Here is a 19,828-nt window from a genome sequence, read left to right on the forward strand (position 1 = left end):
TCCTCCCCTCCCCTCCCCCGCCTCTCCTCTCGTCGTAAATCGATACGTCAGGTGTGAATTGCGACGCGTCGCAGCGTCGTGGCGGTGGCGGCTTTTATTTTTAATAGGGGCTGTTTGCATGCGTGTTCACGGAGCGGAAGCGCTAAATTCGCACGATAAGCACGCTACGCGCGTTAACACATCTATCGATTGCCCTGACCGAAGGGAGAAAGACGTAAACGGTAAGATTAAAAAAAAAAAACGTAGCAACAACAAAAGTCGACAGAAGGGTCAGAATAACGCAGAAGGACGTAGGACAGAGCAATAGGTGTAATAGGTCATCGCAAGAGGGGCGAGAAAGGGGGAAGAACAAGTAGGGAGGGGGCGGGCAGGAAGGCAGGGGAGCAAGCGGTTCAATGAAAGTCATCGTAAACGGTAGGAGAGCGAAAAGCAGAGCGAAACGGATAGAGAGATCGACAAAGAGAGAGAGAGAGAGAGAGAGAGAGAGAGAAGGGTAGAACGAGCGTTCCGCTATGCCGATGTCGCGGGAGAAAGATAGCAAGAAAGAGAACTCCAGAGAGTTTGCGCAAGCTTCGACCCGCCGCAGCTCCGATCGGCGGACGTTAAGCCGCCAGCCACACGTTTCGAGCTTTCGTTCCGACCAGCAGTCGACTCGCAGCCTAGCTTGCAGCCTGACTAAAGCACGGCGGTACTTTTCTTTCTCGTACCCGTGCGTATCATCTTGTCGCTCTCTCTCTCTCTCTCTCTCTCTCTCTCTCTCTTTCTTTCTTCCTTTTCTCCCCTTCTTCGCGCGGTTCATCTTCCCTCCCTCACTTCCATCCGCTCTTTGATCTCTCCGAGAGTTTCGATTCCACGCATCGTGTTATGACGCGCTAATGATCTACGCGCTGCTTTCAGCAGCAGCAGCGGCGGCGACGATGGTGCTCGTGCCAGACTGAAATCGACGCCTATTAATAGTGGTCCACATTTCGGGGAAATAATTCCTCGAGTCGCGCGAGCAGCATCCTCGGACGGGACGTTTGTCGACTCTATGTGCGCCAGTGCGCAGTCAAGAATCGCGGAGGGAACCGTGCCAGGTGACGTCGTGGTCGATACGTGGTGGAGGATGATGACGATGATATAAATCTGGCTGTCGCAAGGATTCGCTCGACCCTTACAATCTTCCCTGGAAATCCTCACTTGATCCGATGAGAGAGAAGATGGCATACTCGACGGGACCCGCGTGGAGGATATCGCGTCGGTGATTTCGATCGGCAGCGAGGATCTCTAGCTCTCTCGAAGGGAGATCGGTAGCCAAGGAGCATGTTGTGGTAAAGGTGCGTGCTGGAAAAGTGCATGTTCCATTAATCGAGGATAATAGCAGGATCATCCTCTTTATTCGTTATCTATTCTAATACCGACAAAAAAGGTTTTCATTGTTTCACGAAAACGATAGCTAAGATTAGCTAAGATTATTCTTAAGAAAAAATTTATTATTTTATTATTTAAATTTTAAAACTACTCGCTGCTGTTTTCTCTCGAGTTACGTGGATATATCATTAATTCCACTAAAATTGAAAATTGAATATCAAGTAAACTTTTTCCTCTACGTAGATAAGAGAATGTAATGTAGAAAAAAAAGCAAAGAGCTTCCGAATTCTTATTGAATTTATATTTGCTGGCAATCGCGATTAAATCGTCCGAAAATCGCGTCTTCGTCGAGTATGCATACCGCGCATCCAAACATGTTTTCTGTCCCGGGACAGTAATACGAAATAATCATGATCGTCGGGGGCGAAATATCGGCAAATTGGAAAAACATCGACGATTCCGCAAAATCGTGCCGTCGTTGCTTTAGCTGCCGCGAAACGCGCGTCCAGAATACACGCGCGTAATCAACGCGCGATCTAAATTGCTGATGCGCTAACCGAGCGCAGTTTATTTGACATTTTTCGCACGCGTCTGCCCTTATTCGATTCGCGTACGCCGACGGAATCTGAAAATTCACGAACGCGATCGATCCGGCAGCGGGACGACGCGACAGAGACGAGTTTATCGATAATAAAAGCTTTCGCGACTTTGGCCCTTTGAAAGCCGATACTATTCATAATCCGCAGAAATTCTTATCAATATTTTAGATCTTTGTATTTGAGAAAGCGCAATCTCTAAATTGTTAAAGATGATATATATATATATATATATATATATATGCATATATATGTATCGGAAAAAAATATTGAGTCCTCGAGAGACAACGAATACCAACGCAGGAATGCAAAAGAAGACGAGCGAGAGAGAGGGTTGATGGCGCGGAAGGAAAGAGGAGGAGGAGGAGGAGGAGGAGGAGAGTGTCGGTGAATGAAAAGGGAAAGGGAGAGAAAATTGCGGAGGTGAAGTACTCTGTTGTCGATAGCGGAGTCAACGCGGATTTAACCAATTATCACCCCGCTCTCGACATGAACGTACGAACGAGGCCCTTCCGGCATATGCTCGACCCATCATAGCAAACCATGCGGTGTCCCTTATTGTCCTTTGGGGAAACGATAACGCGACGCGCCCGTACTTGCGCATGTATTTCATCAAGCGCGCAACTCATGTTATAGAGATATTACTCTCGGGGAAAGCGGACAGCGCGTGCAAAATATGAGAAATTTTTTCGGCTTGAAAATCATCTAGAATATAATTTTATTTATTTTTTTTTTTTTTTAGAGAAGCCGAGCCACAAATTTTTATGGAAACGATCGATTAATATCTAAAAAACGGAAACTTGAATCGAAGCATCTTTTTCTCGATTTATTTTAATGATAGATTTTTTTTCTGCCGCGACGAAAAAGGGGTCGTATACATATTTCTTCTCGTAAATAAAACGAGCGTCCGTATAAAAAATTTGTGCGAATATTTAATTACATTTTTTTCCAATGCAATATAAATAATTAATCAACGATATATATATTTTATTACATTGTATTAGTATGTATGAAGGAACTTTTCTTTTACGCGTGTGTACATAGGTAGTTTTCGACGGGGGAAGCAAATGGAGATAAGAGGAGAAGTAGCGGAGGTATTTTGACAGCCTCGGCACTTGTCCCGGGAATGCTTCGAATGCCTGTGCCGGTACTCCTCGGTAGCTGGGGCTGGGGATTTTTCGCCATATTCCTCCTGCTTCTGGCCACCCCCAGTCCCGCTGCCATTCGCAGAGGTAAGTCTAATCCGGAGGCTTGTGAGACCGGGAGGCGGGGGCAGGGAAGTGGAGATATAATACCGACGAGTTCAAATTTCCAGGCCAGCGAGAAAGAACGATCCTCTATATTTATATTCCTGGCAAATGCAATCCGATACCGCGATCCATTTTCGGTAGCCTTAACGATTTTACGATGTCTATCCGACGAGAGAGTAATTACCTATTTTTTAATCATTTTATGTAAATTATATGGCTCTTGAAAATATTCGTGATAAAAAAGAACAAGGAGAAAATAGTTTTTCTAATGTTACATGTATGTCGTCGCGATTGACACGCTTTATCTATTCGTATTTATAGCACACGATACAAGCGGTGTATAATTGTCGAGGATAATCCTCTGCAGTTATTCCGCTTTCGATCTCTAATTCGATCTAGCGGATTAAATTCGCTCTCGTTGCCACACGGGAAAGTTTCATTTAGGGCGAGTGGTTATCAATCCCCTATCTAAAGACTTAGAGGTGAGCACTCGAGTCCAATGATGGACGGTTTAACGAAGACTCATCTCTCATCTCGGCAGTTACTTATCCCCGAGTTACTAGCAATTATCGCGAGCGGTTAATAGGTCGAATTATCGGCGCAACAATCCGCTCTCGAATCTCAATCGTTGCATTAGAGAGATTTACTTGCCCTGGATATTGGCGGTGGTCGCGCGAACGAAGGGTTGATACTTTGTGGCAGGGTGATTTACGAATGGGAGGTAGCCCGGCTATATGTAACGCGAGACTGCCTCTTTATAAGGTATCTAGCGAACGGGTCGAATATCGATTACATGGCCGAAACTTGTGTCACGCGTTGTCGTTCCTTACTCTTCGCCGCCGTTCTCTTTATCGTCCCTTCGAGGGTTGTACACTCCCGGTTGTGCCCCGTTCAATCGGGTCAACGGAAAATATCACGCTTCTAATACGTCGAAGGATAGGGTATCTTACTTTTTCGCGACATTAAACTCAATAAAAACTCTACCTTTTTTTCTTCACAAAAATATCGTAAGAGATTTCTTATTTACCGCTGTTCTCTTTTTTTTTTTAATTTTCCACGATAAAAGAAAGTCTCTCTTCCTTTGAAATTAATTAAAGAATATATTTTTTTTCTGGAAATTCAGTTTTAATAATTCCAAGTGGAAAAATATATTTTTTATACTCTAATTATGATTAATTATGATTAATTATGACAAATTATGATTAATTGAATAATATTTCTCATTATATAATTAATAAAAATATTATAAATATTTTTATATTCTATTAAAATAAAATTGATAAAAAAATTACCGCTTATCATCAGATTAATTAACATTGAAATTAAGATACACTCTAATGCACGAGATATGAAGGAGAGGGCACGTGCCTCTTCTTTCTCGCTTTACCCGCTTCCATTTCAGCGGACCGAGGCCACTGCAATAAAACGGTGGACATTTACGAGGATGTGTCGAGTCCGGCGGTGACCCCAGCGAATTGGGGTAAGCCCCTATCGTGCTGGTACCGCTTCCGTGCCTTTCGCGGGACGCCCCGAGACTGGATTCTGCGAGTACGTTTCAAGAAGTTTAAGGTCGGGGTGCTGGAGAACGCCACCACGTGCAGCGGCGGTTATCTGCAGGTGAGCGCTTTGCGAAGCCCTCGTTGCCCGAGGAGGATGAGAGGCACTTAAGATCCTAATTTTCAGGCTAGCACGCCCGAATGGCACAGCCAAACCCTCCTCTCTTTCCCTCCCTCTCTTCATCCGCGTTTCTATTAATTGAATAGGGAAAATCCAGCCAATTAGCCGGACGTTGGAATTTAATTTCGGTTTGACAATAGCGTTCCCCGATTATTCTTTCGATTCGAGTTGGATAGGACACAGTGAGGAAGAGACAGGGAAATGCTGATGATGCTCGTGTCTCTTTGTAACGCGTCGCGAATCAATGCGTGCAAATACAGCGGGATCCGCACACAATACGACGGAAACGGATATCAAATCCATGAGTTACACAATCGCGGTCATAGATGATAGATCGAATGTTGAAATTGATTACGCTTGATGTGTCATCAAATCCGTTTTATCACTGGCCGAAGTGTATAGGTCTATTTATGTTAAAATAAATCAAACGCGCGCGCGCGCGCCCTTATCTGTCAGATATACAATACGAAAAGTCGCCGATTAATATATAGACTTATCAATATTTTTCATTTTCTTTTAATCCGATTTAATAAATTAATTAAACCGATTAAACTTGAGATTTTAATTACTTTAAAATAAAAGAGGATTCTCTCGGATTTAAAATCTCATCGTGTCGTCTCGTAAAGTCTTTTTATTTTGAAGATAAACGATAAATCGAAAGCATTTTGCAGATATCAACGAGATAATTTACGGGTTTGTAGTGTCATAAGAGGATATACAACAGGGGATCTCGGAACGATTTGTATTAAGACCGCTGCGAATACTCCTCCTAGATTTAGTTTCTGCATCGGGACAGGTGCAGAGCCGTATCAACATCGCGAATTAGAACATTGCCGTATAGAGGGACGAACGTGATAAGTGATTCCCTCCCCTTCCTCTCCGTTGCCCTCTACATGCCTCTTTCGAGTGCGCGCGCGGGCGCACTCGTCCCGCTGCCACCTCTCTCAGTTACTTCGGTATCAGGTATTGATCTTTGTGACGCTGTAACCTCTCTCTTCTTCCCCTCCTTTCTATTTCTCTCTCCTTCCTCTCTCTCTGCCACTCCATTCTCCTCCGTATTTTCCCTTCGTTTCTTTCGCGACTTTTAAATTTACATCGATAAAAAAGATAAAAAGTCAATAGTAAGATACGTTTTCCTTTGCACAAGATTGTAAGCTTCGAGGCGCTCTCGCGTCTCGAAGCGTACATCTTTACAGACCGATTGATGATTATTCTTTTCTAAGTTTCTATTATTCTTTAAAATTTACGGATCAATTTTATACGAATTTCTATCCCATTTCTATACAAATTGTTTCTCACATACATTTCCATTATTTATTCCATTTTCACAGGATCGCTATTTGCTTCAGATTTATATAAGCCTACTGTAAATGATAAAATCATTTTTTAATCGATCCAAAAAAAAAAAAAAATTATTTTAAAAGATTTAATCCATCGTAATATATAAAAATCTTAGTTGCAAAATAATTTTTTATCAATTTCAAATTTTTTACGGAACATTAAAAATTATTATCTAGAATTGTTTTACTAGCGACAGGATTCTAGTCTTAAAAATGGGTCGTTAATAAACTGGAGTTCTGGATTGTCAACGCGATAATTCTTATTTAGTTGGATCGATTGTCCCGATTGTGGTATACCTAGCGCGCGTTTTTCGCCGTGCCGTGTTTCAGATTATAGACGGCAATACAAAGACCGAGGTGAGCAATCGCAAGGACCCGGGCGTTTACTGCGGCGAGTCCGAACAACCGCAGACCTTCATTAGCGAGACCAGTTTCGTACGGGTGATCTTTCACGCGGACAACTTCACCGATCAGACGTACTTTAGCTTCGACTCGCGGGCCGAACAACAATTCGAGGTGTACCTCAGATACGGTCAGCATCCCGAGCTCTATCCGAATCGTCGCGGCGAGATCGTGCCCGGCAGCTATTGCGAGCGCGTGTTCAAGGATTGTCGACTGCAGACGTGCTACGTGCAAAGCCCGGCTTATCCGGGCATCTATCCGCGGGCGTTGCACTGCAAATATCGTCTGAACACCCGGCTGCCCTTTATCAAACTCTACATCGAGAACGAAGAGTTCAACATCGACGGTCAACGATGCGAGAATATCATGACATGCCCGATGCGTCCTATCAGTTCCGGCTCGGAGCATTGCCCGTACGATTATATACGCGTGTACGACGGTAAGAATGAGAGTAGCCCGGTGATCGGCACGTTCTGCGGCATGGGCAAGTTTCCGTACAGCATCATCGGCACCAGCGAGGATCTCTACGTGGAGTTTGTGTCGTCGCCAGCCGGTCCGCTGCTCAACACCGGCTTTCACTTCAACGTGGGCAACTGGCCAGGTCACGTGGAGACTGCCGGCGTGAAGAATGGCAGTTGCGACTGGCTGCTGAACAGCGAATCCCTTGTTAGCGGTAACGAGGGTATTTTCCTGTCGGTCGCGCACTGGTACCCACCGCACACCAGCTGCACTTACTTGCTACGCGGCCGACCCGGCGAGATCGCCCGCCTGTATTTTCCCAGCTTCCGGGTGAATCGTATCGAGTCGCCGATCCAACCGTACGACGGCGATTGCGGCGAAAGCTTGACGCTCTACGACGCCGACTGGCCGGACGATGCGCGTATCATCAAGACCTTCTGCGACACGTTCAGCAAGCCGATGGAGAAGCACGATTTCGTGTCGACGTCAAACGCGCTCTTCGTAAGGTTCGAGAGCAAGACCGGGAGCTACTCTGGCAGCTCGCTCTACTATTGGGCTCATTACGACTTCTTCAACGCTACGAGGTTCGGCGAGTCCGTAGCCGGCACCGAGTGCGACGAGATCTTCACCTCGTGGAAGTTGCGATCGGGTCGGTTACGATCGCCCCTCAACACTCTAGTTTACAAGAGACCCGGCGATCCCGCCGCCGATTTATCCTGCACCTACAGCTTCGTCACGGACAAGCGATTGTACGCGCGAGTAATCCTCGTGATCGAATCGATCAATTTCAAGGAACATCCGTACGCCCAGTGCGGTCACTGCTGGGATAGTCGAGTGGATCGTGTGATTATTCGGGAGCCGAATCCTGACGGTATCAAGGGCCACTGCCTTTGCCGTTCCAGCAACAACGGCACTCCTGCGCCTACCACATCGCCGTCTGTCTCCCGGCCGCCCGTTCTTCGAGTGGTCTCCCGGGGCGAGAGACTGGACCTGAAGCTTCTCGTTGACGGCGCTCACGCGGCCTCGAGCTACTTCAAGTGGCCCGCGCCGCTCTTCGAGGCGAGATACGAGTTCGCGCACAGTCCTCTATGCGGACCGGCCCTTCTGCCTGCCACCACCGATGGCGAAATTGAGTTTCCGCATTACGAGGCTCTGGGATACGTCACGCCGCCCCGGTCGATCAAGTGCATCTGGGAATTACGAGTGAACCGCGAACGGGATCTCTGGCTGCACTTTGACAAGATCAAATTCGCGTCGCGTTCCTGCGAGGACGGCAAGCTCGAGATTTTCCTGCCGGGCAACGTCGAGCCGTACCTCGGCATCTGCGGCGAGAACGTCAGCTACGTCAGAGAGATGCCGATCATATCGGCGGCGCAGATCGCACCGTCGCCAACGGATCATCCGGCTCCGGGAGGTGCCGGAGCCGCGGACGGCGAGGAATCCCCCGCTGTGATCGTGCAATTCACCGGCTCTATGGCGCCGGCCAGGGCGGCCTTCAAGATCGCCTGGACCGAGCTCTATCATCTGCCCAGGGACGGCTCCGGGGCTCTCAATACCGGAAAGATTCTCGAGGATTGCGGCTTCCACTGTCCCGGCGACGCGGGATGCATCCCGACGAGATTATTGTGTAACGGCGTGGTCAATTGTCCCAATCGTGGGCTGCTTGTACCGGGTGTCCTCAACGGCACGCTCTACGAGCCGGACGATGAATCGGTGGAGACGTGCGGGGGGCCCGTCAACGGTAACGGTGGCGGTTTCGCCGGGCCCGCCGGCTGGGCCGGCGCTGGCCTAGGCGCTGGTCTGGCCATCCTCATGGGTCTGGCGTGTATCATCGCCGTGTGCAGGCTCTGCAGACATGAATCGCGCTCCAGGGACATACACGTACCGTATTAGAATCCTCTGGACGCGATCGATCCTCTGCGAGTATTCGTGCACGATCTACAGAAGAACATAGAAGTCGAATTTATAATCGTTCCTCGCGAGGAATTTTTTTTATACACGTACGCATATGTTTGTATATGCGTAGATGTATAAATAGGGAGAAAAAGAGCTTTATTCCCTCCTCGAGAAGCGACTATAAATAGAAACGGTAAGAGGCATCTGGGTGATGTCATAATTTTTTGGACGTCGCTTGGACGTCTTTGAGCAGATTGCATTAACGTACACTCTTATATTTGGTTAAATACATTTTTTCTCATTATATTATAGGACTGTAATCTCTAGAGAAGAATAACAAATCCATAAGACAAACTTATTCAAGTTCCGTTGATGCAATCGTGTCTCAGGCTTCTATATTTCTCGGGAGATAAATTCGAAAGTGTTCTCTTTCTCGAGGTAATTCGCTGAGGCAGGAGAGAGGATGCATTTTCCAAATTCAGCGACAAATCCGACACACACACACACATACATTACGCTTACAAGTAATCTCTCCTAATGTGATGCTTCCGGATTTAATAAACATCGAGTTTGCTCATTAATTGCGAAAGATTGAATCTTATCGCTCTGTTGTGCGGTTTACTGTCCGTGTATTACTGTCAACGTGACGCCCCCACCCTCCACGTCCGTCACGTCATCAATCTTCTATTTACACACATTTCGCGGAGCTAATGGCCCATACAATATCCTCCCTTATATACAGATGTGACCAAGTTCTAACCGAAAGCCGTATTTGCCACTGCCGCATTGTATTCATCTCGTATTACCATCGCGTCTTCTTTACACGCACACTGCCATAAGCATAGAACTTGATATGTAATCCTCGTCTCGATGGTTCTCATAGAATCGTTCGCGCGCGAGAAATCTTAGATTCGTGACAATCGGATTATATTGCTGACGATATAGCGAGATATCTATATCTGGGATACAGATAGAAATGTCAACGACATGTGACAGTGAATTTTATTTGTATTATATCTCGTTTCTTTTCTTAATCTTTAATTATAAATCAATATTATTGGTGATATAATTGAAAAATAATGAGATCAAAATTAGAAGGAATAAATTAGATTAAGTTAGATTAAGTTAGAGTCGTTTTCAACAACTATAATTATTCCTCGATTAATTATTAATTATATAATATAATAGATTAATTTTTTTTAATTAAAAGAAATTAATTACACATATCGTACCTTTTTATAATTATATTTCATTTATCGGAAGAGCTGCTACCTTTAGGGAATTGTAAAGGCGACGTGGGGATTTTATTTTCTCCGTCGCTCGCAAATCAGCGAACCCGATCGTCGTAGATTTCGATTTCGAGATGTAGTTTCTTAGCGGTTGCTCAAAGTTGTTCTGCTTCGTGAACTCTCGAGAGAGACAAAGCCCTCTCTCTCGTCGCGCGCGCGCGAGTAAGATAGAATTAAATTGACTTAAGATACAGAAGAGAAATGGGGCGGGAATCGATCGAAAATTCATCAGAGATTGTGACTTTTGACGGATCGTGACACGCCTTGTCGATTTAACATCTTGAGATTCGGCGATGTAAACATATATAACCAGTATAATATAATACGACCGTTGTGAGATATAATAATAATAATAATAATAATAATAATAATAATAACAATAATGATAATCACATACTTTATCATACATTTAGTCTCTTTAAAGAAGAAAAAAGAAAAAGGAAAAAAGTGAGAAAAATTACCATTTCTTTTCGCCGACTCGCAAGATGTGTGAACTCTATGACACCGAATGAGCGTGCCTACTAAATATGCAGCTATTATGATGCATGTGATCGTCGACAGTGCAAACAGTTTGTATATAATAAGGCGAAGGGAAGAAAGAAAAGGGAGAGGAGCCGGTTTTATAAAGCCGATCGCTTTTTAGGAATAACTGGTACGCGTTAAGAGATTTAAAGAAATATAAAAGTAAACGAAGAGAGAGAGAGAGAGAGAGCGTTGGCGTATGGCCGATTATTAAAGCGACAAGGGATAATTCTGTTAATCCGATATTCGTTGGTTGGCACTCCTCCAGGAAGGCGTCGTTATGATTGAAACGAGTAAGAGACAAACTGGCCCGTCACCTTACAGGGGCTGCCGCGCTCTACAGAATCGTGTTTGTTTGTATATAGGGAAAAACATTTATGTAGGTTTAGCGACAATCTCAATAGTGGGTATACACACATACACCCGTACAGATTCATACAGACACCCGCCCGTACGACACACGCACACGACCGAGCGACGTGCATCACGCGCGTGCATTATTAATAACGCAGCTAATCTTTAATCGACGATATAACGATCATCTTACTACGACATGTAATTGCGATAATAACACAATTATCATAATTACTATATTTTTTACTAAATAAAGAGCATCCTTGGAGCTGAGGAAAGAGGTGGCTTTCTTTATGTAGGTGGACCCCCTTCGACACATTTCAGGATTCGACGCGATAAATTAAAAATGAGAAGGACTGTTACTCCTTCGTTCCTCTCTACCTTTTTCCTTCCTCCCGGCCATTTCTTTCATCGAGAGTAAAAATTATAGGGGAGAACGTTCGAGATTTACGAGTTACGCACTTGATGCTTAAACGCGGGCCAATTAGACGTACTGAGCAGTTTTCGACATCGTTGCTCCATGATTTACGCGTTGAGGATAATTCATCGGTCGTCATTTTAACGTCATTCGTAATTTCAGATACCTGTGACTCAATCTTTCCTCTTATGAAATTCTGTCGCAACGCGTATTCGGATCTATATGGATTTTATTCTTTTTTCTTTCTTTTTTCATTCGATTTGTAAGCCTCGGTTGTGTATACGCAGGCTTGAGTAATAACTAAGTTAACAATTAAGTTAAAAAGTTGAAAAGTTATATTAATAACGTTTAACTTAACTTAGTAAATTTTGAACGTGTTAACATTTAACTTGAACCAGTTATTTTTAAATGTATCAACTTATTACTTTTTTTATACAAGTTAAAATAATTCATCGATATTAAAGTCGTGTAAAAATGCTTGATCGAGTTAATAATTTTTTAACTTAACTTTAATCGAGTTAATTTTCGCTCAAGTAATTTTTAATAAATTTTTGGGTCATTACCTTAGATAAAAAAAAAAAAAAAAAGAAAATTAATTTACACAGATGAATCGGAAAATATTTTCGCGATAATCTCCTCGGCACGAGACTTCTCTGCGAGTCGACGATGCAAAACGTTTTCTTTCGTAATCGCCCGTTGTAATTTTCTCTATTGTGCTTTGTTTCGCGGCAAAACTTGAGACAAAAGAACGTGCGATAATAACCATGCTGGACCTCTTCGCACCTATTAAATGCCTTCTGCAAGAAGAATCCGTTCGCGTTGACAATGTAGTCTTCAGGCTGCACTCGCGTTTCACCGTTCTCCTGCTGCTCGTTTGCACCATTCTCGTAACTGCCAAGCAGTATATCGGCGAACCGATTTCTTGCATGACCGATGGTTCCCTCGGTACGATATTCTGCTAACCTTTAGAGTTTCGCGCGTGTATATATTTAAAATTTCGAAAAAAACGTTATAAATTCATCCTTTCTTTCGTTACAAGAAGGGTGCAAGGATGAAATATAGTGCATGCTTGAAAATGTTTTTTTTTTTTCAAATATCAAATCTATTTCGAATCGCTTAACGTTGTCGCAGCGGTCAGATTTATTTTTTGTTTATCGATAATGGATATCTTTTCCTAGCAGACAAAGATCCTGTAAATGCGTATTGCTGGATCTATAGTACGTTCACGGTATCCCGACACCTGAAGGGTATTCCTGGACGAGGTGTAGCGAGTGCTGGTGTAGGACAGGCTCTTCCAGATGATGAAGCCCGTCATCATCGATATTATCAGTGGGTCAGTTGAATATAGAACGCTTACGATATGGATGAAGAGATAATATACATACATAAATATATTTTTTTTTTTCAAAATTTAGCTTTCGAAGAAACTCGATTTAAAATATTTTTAAATTCGAGTTTCTTCGAAAGCTTGAAACGAAATTTTGAAAAATCGAGATGTCCTAAATTTAATCGAAACAAAGGCTCTTTATCCATTTATATACTCTTCTTCAAAGCTAAAAGCTCACAAATGTCTTTCTATTTAGTACAAAATATATATCTTGTAAGATCTCTATCTCTGTTAGACACTTTCCTGGGAAATGCTCTCGCCGAGGAAAAGATCGACCTCGAAATTCGTCAAAGAAATCCTTAAATTGTTTTTCGATGGGGGGAGCACTCTGAAAAATTGAACGAGCGAGAGAAACGCACACACGCACTCGAATCGGTCGATCGCATAAGTTTTCGTATCGAGTGCGCACACACACACACGTACGTACGTATATATATACACACACACACACACACACACACATCGACCCGTCTACGTATGCGAGATGCATGATAACGATTGCACTCCATCCCGATGGTCAGGGTGCTCTCGGCGCATGCAAACGTATTGCGCGGGCGTGAATGAAATCTGAAAGGTGAACGCGCGAATGCGAAGGAAACGTCCGGAGGACGGAAGGCGACACAGGAGGAAATGGAAATAGAGATCGCAGATCCGCCGTTATCCGCGTCGCTTTATATCGCGCGATTCGCATCGTGAATATCGCGAGAGAAGTTTCCTCTAAAAACACACTTGTGTCTTTCGAATAAAAGGACAGAAAAAAAATTAGATAAGAATATCTCTTTCTCTCGCTTCTCTTTTCTCATAGAGAGAAAAATAATTCTGAAGTCTTATATATAAACGTTTTTATAATTTTTTAAACGTTCGGCCCACCCTGTATACCGTTCTTTTTCATTCGCGAGTTCTATCTCCATCCCAAATAAAGAAGAAAAGTTTAACTTGGAATAAAAGAAAAATGAGAGAAGTAAAGATTTTTTTGTTCAATGTTCGATAGGTCTGCTTTGTTCTCGGCTTACAAGCGATCCTTTTTTATATGCCACGCGCCTTATGGGGCATCTGGGAGAGAGGCACCATAGGCCTTCTTTCGCGAGATCTGGCCTCCCCCTTTCTGAGAGATGTCTGGACCGAGGAGAGGAAGCAACGACTCGTCGAATATTTCACCAAGACGAATCTACACAGTCACAACTTTTACGCTATACGTTTCTTCGTGTGCGAGATCTTGAACTTTTTAAATTCGGTAGGTACAAGTTTTCTGCGTGTTAGTTTCGCAAAGTACTGAAGGATTCTCCATCAATCGACCGGCGCATTATGACGTCGAAAAGCAGGAAATTGCGCGGAAATAAACGCGAATAATTAATTCCTGGGTTCGATAATCCAGACCTTAATTAAATACGATCGAAACTTTTGCCGCGCAAACCCCGATGTATTGCACGTAAAAACACACATTGTTGAGAGCTTTTAACGTATTAAAAAAATACAGCTACTACCGCTTTATCGCGGTATATTTATAATCTTGTAATGGCAAAAATCAATATCGTTTTTAAATTTACAGTATATTTTAAAAATCGTATATTTCGTTCATGTTGAAAAAAAAAATGCCCAGCATTCTCCATAATCCTTTTCGTTAATAGATAGGACAGATATATCTGTTGGACGTATTTCTGGAAGGGCAGTTTAGACGATACGGGCCCTCGGTAAGCGCATTCGTCGCAGAGGAAAATCCTTACGACAGGGTCGATCCTATGGCGCGACTGTTCCCGAAGATGACCAAATGCACGATTCACACATTCGGGCCGGCGGGCACCGTGCAAACTCACGACGCACTCTGCGTGCTCCCGTTAAATGTGGTGAACGAGAAGATTTTCGTCGTTCTCTGGTTCTGGCTGGTGTTTCTCGCGGGCGTCGGTTGCTTGGCGTTAATCTATAGGTACGTAAGTTTGGTCGACATCTGCGCGGAACACGCGGTGTGTCGGCGATATGTCATTTCGGATTACGATTCTTGAAATTTATCCTTTACGCGAACGTTAAGTCCAAGAAGCTATATTCGAGTGGCGAGTTTGCATTTCTTTTTTATTAAAAGAAAAAAAAATTTTTTTATTAAAACAAATGTGACATAAATCATGTAAATTGTATATAATTCATACTTTTTATTCACAATTATTATTGGATGGAAATATTGCGCGATTAATATATCCCTTCTTCTAGAATCATAGTTTTCTCTCAATCTTGGGCGAGAGTGTACCTTCTACGAGGTGCGGTTCGCGTACTCGAGAAATCTAAGGTCGAGCGTGTCGTACGAGTACTCCACTTCGGTGATTGGTTCCTCTTATACCAACTTGCGCAGAACGTCAATCCCATCGTGTACAGGGATCTGGTTAATGAGATAGCGAAAGCCTTTGCGACCAAGAGTTTTACGGACTTTGTTTAAATCTCTTCGATTTGGTTTAAGTAGTATTACACGGAACTCGATTTACAAGACTAAAAACAATGTAAAAGGAATAATAGACACACACACACACACATTTCGATAAATATCTCGCAATAAAAATGAGAAATATTTAAGAAAAGATGTAATCTGTTGATTTCAATAAAGACAAGTTGTTAAAGAGAAATAAAAGTTTCTGAGATAATTAAAAAATTCTAAATTCAAGTAAAAAATAATTAAAAAATTCTAAATTTAAGTGAAAAGTAATTAAAAAAAAATCTAAATTAAAGTATTTGAACAAGTAAGATTTTTTGAGGAAAGATTTAATTGTGAGAGGGAACGTTCGAATTTCCTCTCGACATCCTATATCGAAAGCGACGAAGGCGACGAGGGCGGATACGGCGGTACGAGTCTTTTGTTCATCAACGACGCGCTCAATTGTCTCCTTGAAACAGAAGCGGAACCGAGACACGCTTCTCTCGTCGTGTATCCATGGGAACGCGAGTCGCACCTCAGCCAAATTACGCCAAGTTACGATTCTTAGGGTTAGGGATTTCGTCGGAATTCTAACGAATCTCGTCGCGTCGAAGATCTCTCGCGCTTTATCTCGCGTTATCGCGTCGCATCGTATACCGTATATATATATATATATATATATATATATACCGAAATACGCGAGCGTTCGCATTTCCAAGGTAACGGAAACAGACGACGACTGGTCTTCATCTCGGACTTGTCGCAGCGAAGAGAAGGTTTCGCAAAGTCAAAGCTAAAAGCTAGCAAACATGCGCGAGATAGCACATCTCCAAGCCGGCCAATGCGGCAATCAGATTGGAGCCAAGGTACGTTTTGAATAATTTCCAGATAAGGCAGTAATAACATAAGCAATTCAACGCGTGAAAATATTTCTAAATAAATATCATATATTTTGCGCCTATTATATAATTTAACAAGATTAATCAGAGGTGAAAATGTATTCGTGACACGCCAAAATAATAAAAAAGAAAAGACTACGCTGTCATAGCGCGATACACTTTTAATTTTATTAATATTTGAAAAGAATTTTTTGAAAAATTTTCATCCGTGAACGAGACACTTCATTCTCATCGATAATTCACAGTTTTGGGAGGTGATTTCGGACGAGCACGGCATCGATCCCACGGGCACGTATCACGGCGATTCGGATCTGCAGTTGGAGCGGATAAACGTCTACTACAATGAGGCGACGGGCGGCAAGTACGTGCCGCGTGCGATCCTGGTGGATCTGGAGCCCGGGACGATGGACGCGGTCCGTGCGGGGCCGTTCGGCCAGATATTCCGGCCGGACAACTTCGTTTTCGGTCAGAGCGGCGCCGGCAATAATTGGGCCAAGGGCCATTACACCGAGGGCGCCGAGCTCGTCGATTCCGTTCTAGACGTCGTGCGTAAGGAGGCCGAGAGTTGCGACTGCCTCCAGGGATTCCAGCTGACGCACTCGCTGGGCGGCGGCACCGGAGCCGGCATGGGCACTCTGCTCATCTCTAAGATCCGCGAAGAGTACCCCGATAGGATCATGATGACCTTCAGCGTGGTACCCTCGCCCAAGGTATATGCCTTTTCTGTTTTTTTTTTATTTATATTAGCGTGTAAAGAAGATAGTTTCCAAAGATAACACTCTACGTGTTATCGAACAATATCTCAGATGACTTTCGGGAATATAAGATTGGATTTTGCGGCGAGAGTTACGCTTACGAATTTCCGCGTATCGGGAATCGCCGGAGGACGTATTCGGCGGCGGCCAAAAGACGCTTTCCGATGCGCGCGCGTGATAAGGTACAATGGATGCGAGACAAAGAGAGCGCCCGTCAGAAAGCAACCTTTTGTCCTTAATGGAACAATACAACGCGTCGTGGTGCAATGCGTATATACTCGGTACACCGCGACCGGGAGAGATGCATTCTCTCTGCAGTCTACATATATATCGTGTATATCATTGCCTCCTTTCGACGCACAGGTATCGGACACCGTGGTCGAGCCCTACAACTGCACCCTCTCGGTGCATCAGCTGGTAGAGAATACGGACGAGTCGTATTGCATAGACAACGAGGCGCTCTACGACATCTGCTTCAGGACCCTCAAGCTGACCACGCCGACTTACGGCGATCTCAATCATCTGGTTAGCGCGACTTTGAGCGGCGTCACCACCTGCCTGAGATTTCCCGGCCAGCTGAACGCCGATCTGAGAAAACTCGCCGTCAACATGGTCCCCTTCCCGCGACTGCACTTCTTCATCCCTGGCTTTGCCCCTCTCACCTCTAGGTTTTAAATTTATCCTATTTCTCAAGGAAAATTGATCGAGTTAAAGGAACCTCAATTTCAAAGAGAGATTTATTTTTCTAAATTGATGTAATTTATATAATCAATTAATTCAATTATTAAATCAATTAATTTAATTAAATTAATTAATTAGTCAAAGAAAAATTAATTATATAATCATGAATTAAATCAATTAATTAATCGAAGAAAAATTATTTGCTCGTGTAATTTTCCACCTGCTTTTCATTCTCTAATTCAAGATTGACATTTCAGAGGTTCGCAACAGTATCGGGCACTCACGGTACCGGAGCTAACTCAACAAATGTTCGACGCTAAAAATATGATGGCCGCGTGCGATCCACGACACGGTAGATACTTGACGGTAGCCGCGGTGTTTCGCGGTAGAATGTCAATGAAGGAGGTGGACGAGCAAATGCTCAACATTCAAAATAAAAATAGCAGCTATTTCGTCGAATGGATACCTAGCAACGTGAAAACCGCCGTTTGCGATATACCTCCGCGCGGCCTGAAAATGTCCGCGACTTTCATCGGCAATTCCACGGCTATTCAGGTTCGTGTTGACTTATTAAAGAGTAAAAAAAAATTTAATGTAAACCGCTTTGAAAAAAAAAAAAAAAAAAAAACAAAACAAAAAGCAGTTTTTATACAAAATTTTAATCTAAACTTTATCGAGCAATTTTTTCCACGATTTTCTAGAATAAATTTTTTTTTCGCGATTTTTTTAAAGTAGTGAAATTTTTAATAACAGACATTTTTGAGACATTTGATTTATATTTTTGGTTTATATTTGTTCAATAAATTATTTGAGAAATAAACCACTCGAAAGTGTGATTTCGATCAAAATGTGTCGGTATAAAAAAGCGATATCATATATACATCGAAAATTTGATTCTCGCAGGAATTATTCAAGAGAGTTTCGGAGCAATTTACCGCAATGTTTCGGCGTAAGGCGTTTCTGCACTGGTACACCGGCGAGGGTATGGACGACATGGAGTTTACGGAGGCTGAGAGCAACATGAACGATCTCGTGTCCGAGTATCAGCAGTATCAGGAGGCGACCGCCGAGGAAGAGGGCGAATTCGACGAGGAGGAGGAAGGCGAGGGTGAAGAGAAGTGAAGATCTTGTCCCATCACCGGAAGATGTTTATCGAGTGCTCGCGTACACCTGCTCCTTCCTCTTTCCGCTCCTCTTTATATAGTTATATCGTCGTCCCCGGTGTCCCGTTAGAGTGTAAAATAATATGTAGCCGAGCCAACGTCGGCCGACACCCTTCTCGTTGTTCCTCGTCTTTCGCCCGCGTATCCCATCGTCGAAAGTACATAAAATATAAAGAGAAAAAAAAAAAGCCGCGAAAAGCTTCTCTTCCATTTTCCTCGCGTAAGAAGCTCATTTCTCTCGCATCCTCTTAACCGCGTCTACGATACGGCGAAACAAAACCTACCTCGCGTCGTTCTGGGGTTTGCGCCTGGTTTCCGGATAAATTTTCCGGTCGCTACGAGAGAGATAACGCGAAATGTACGTATCGAGGAAACCATCCCACTTCTTCTCTTTCAAGTAGCGCACGAGCAAACCATCCCGATCCTCGCTCTCCATCGATTTTACGTACTTGGGTCAGATTTTAGCCTTAATTTAATTAAAAATTGGAAACGATCTTTTTCGCCCCCCACTATATTTTTTACATTTGTAAAGTGGTGCGATATTTGCGATATTGCTTGTTACTTCAATGCATTCATTGTATTTCACGATTAAATTTTATCGTCTATTCTACTCCTACTGCGTTTTTAATTTTATACTTTGAGTAATTATATAATTTTTTTATAATTTAAGTTAAATATATGTGCGTTTAGCTTTGTTAAATGCGGTTTATTTCGTGCGCGCGATACGGTCCGTTTAGCCGATCGTAAACTAAAAATCGGGCGATTTATTTCGGGAAACTCCATTCCACGCCCGGCAGCGATTCTTTTACGATCCCAAAGCCGCGATAACGCGCCATAATAAATCGCGCGGCGCGTGTACCAGAGGCCCGTACATCACGTCGGCATCACGGATCGGCAATGCCGATGTCGATGTCGTATCTACAGCCGACCGTATTCTCGATCGGGAACATCATTGGCAATATAATAATTGCACAAGCGTATGCGTAAACGCA

At 43.5% G+C, this 19,828-nt stretch overlaps 3 protein-coding genes across 6 annotated transcripts; all 3 read left to right on the plus strand.

Moving 5' to 3' along the window:
• Positions 1–497: 497 nt before the first annotated feature.
• LOC126849934 (cubilin-like) lies at positions 498–11,413 on the plus strand. Of its 4 annotated transcripts, none has more exons than XM_050592361.1 (5): positions 498–709; positions 898–1,316; positions 2,991–3,178; positions 4,599–4,813; positions 6,544–11,413. In XM_050592361.1, exons 3-5 carry the CDS (start codon positions 3,073–3,075, stop codon positions 8,965–8,967), a joined length of 2,745 nt encoding a protein of 914 aa, XP_050448318.1. In that variant the 5' UTR covers positions 498–709; positions 898–1,316; positions 2,991–3,072; the 3' UTR covers positions 8,968–11,413. The 4 variants fall into 4 exon arrangements, with proteins under 4 accessions (XP_050448318.1, XP_050448317.1, XP_050448319.1 ...); XM_050592360.1 differs by having other exon boundaries at positions 901–1,316; XM_050592362.1 differs by having other exon boundaries at positions 904–1,316.
• A 904-nt stretch (positions 11,414–12,317) lies between these two features.
• Positions 12,318–15,367, plus strand: LOC126849921 (innexin inx2-like). The gene is made up of 5 exons (XM_050592330.1): positions 12,318–12,498; positions 12,735–12,886; positions 13,932–14,174; positions 14,569–14,864; positions 15,143–15,367. Exons 1-5 carry the CDS (start codon positions 12,318–12,320, stop codon positions 15,363–15,365), a joined length of 1,095 nt encoding a protein of 364 aa, XP_050448287.1. The 3' UTR covers positions 15,366–15,367.
• A 751-nt stretch (positions 15,368–16,118) lies between these two features.
• Positions 16,119–19,350, plus strand: LOC126849920 (tubulin beta chain-like). The gene is made up of 5 exons (XM_050592329.1): positions 16,119–16,204; positions 16,483–16,947; positions 17,356–17,660; positions 17,931–18,228; positions 18,577–19,350. Exons 1-5 carry the CDS (start codon positions 16,148–16,150, stop codon positions 18,793–18,795), a joined length of 1,344 nt encoding a protein of 447 aa, XP_050448286.1. The 5' UTR covers positions 16,119–16,147; the 3' UTR covers positions 18,796–19,350.
• The last annotated feature ends 478 nt before the right edge of the window (positions 19,351–19,828 follow it).

The sequence above is a fragment of the Cataglyphis hispanica genome, chromosome 5, assembly GCF_021464435.1.
Source record: "Cataglyphis hispanica isolate Lineage 1 chromosome 5, ULB_Chis1_1.0, whole genome shotgun sequence".
In the NCBI taxonomy this organism is placed as follows: Eukaryota; Metazoa; Arthropoda; class Insecta; order Hymenoptera; family Formicidae; genus Cataglyphis; species Cataglyphis hispanica.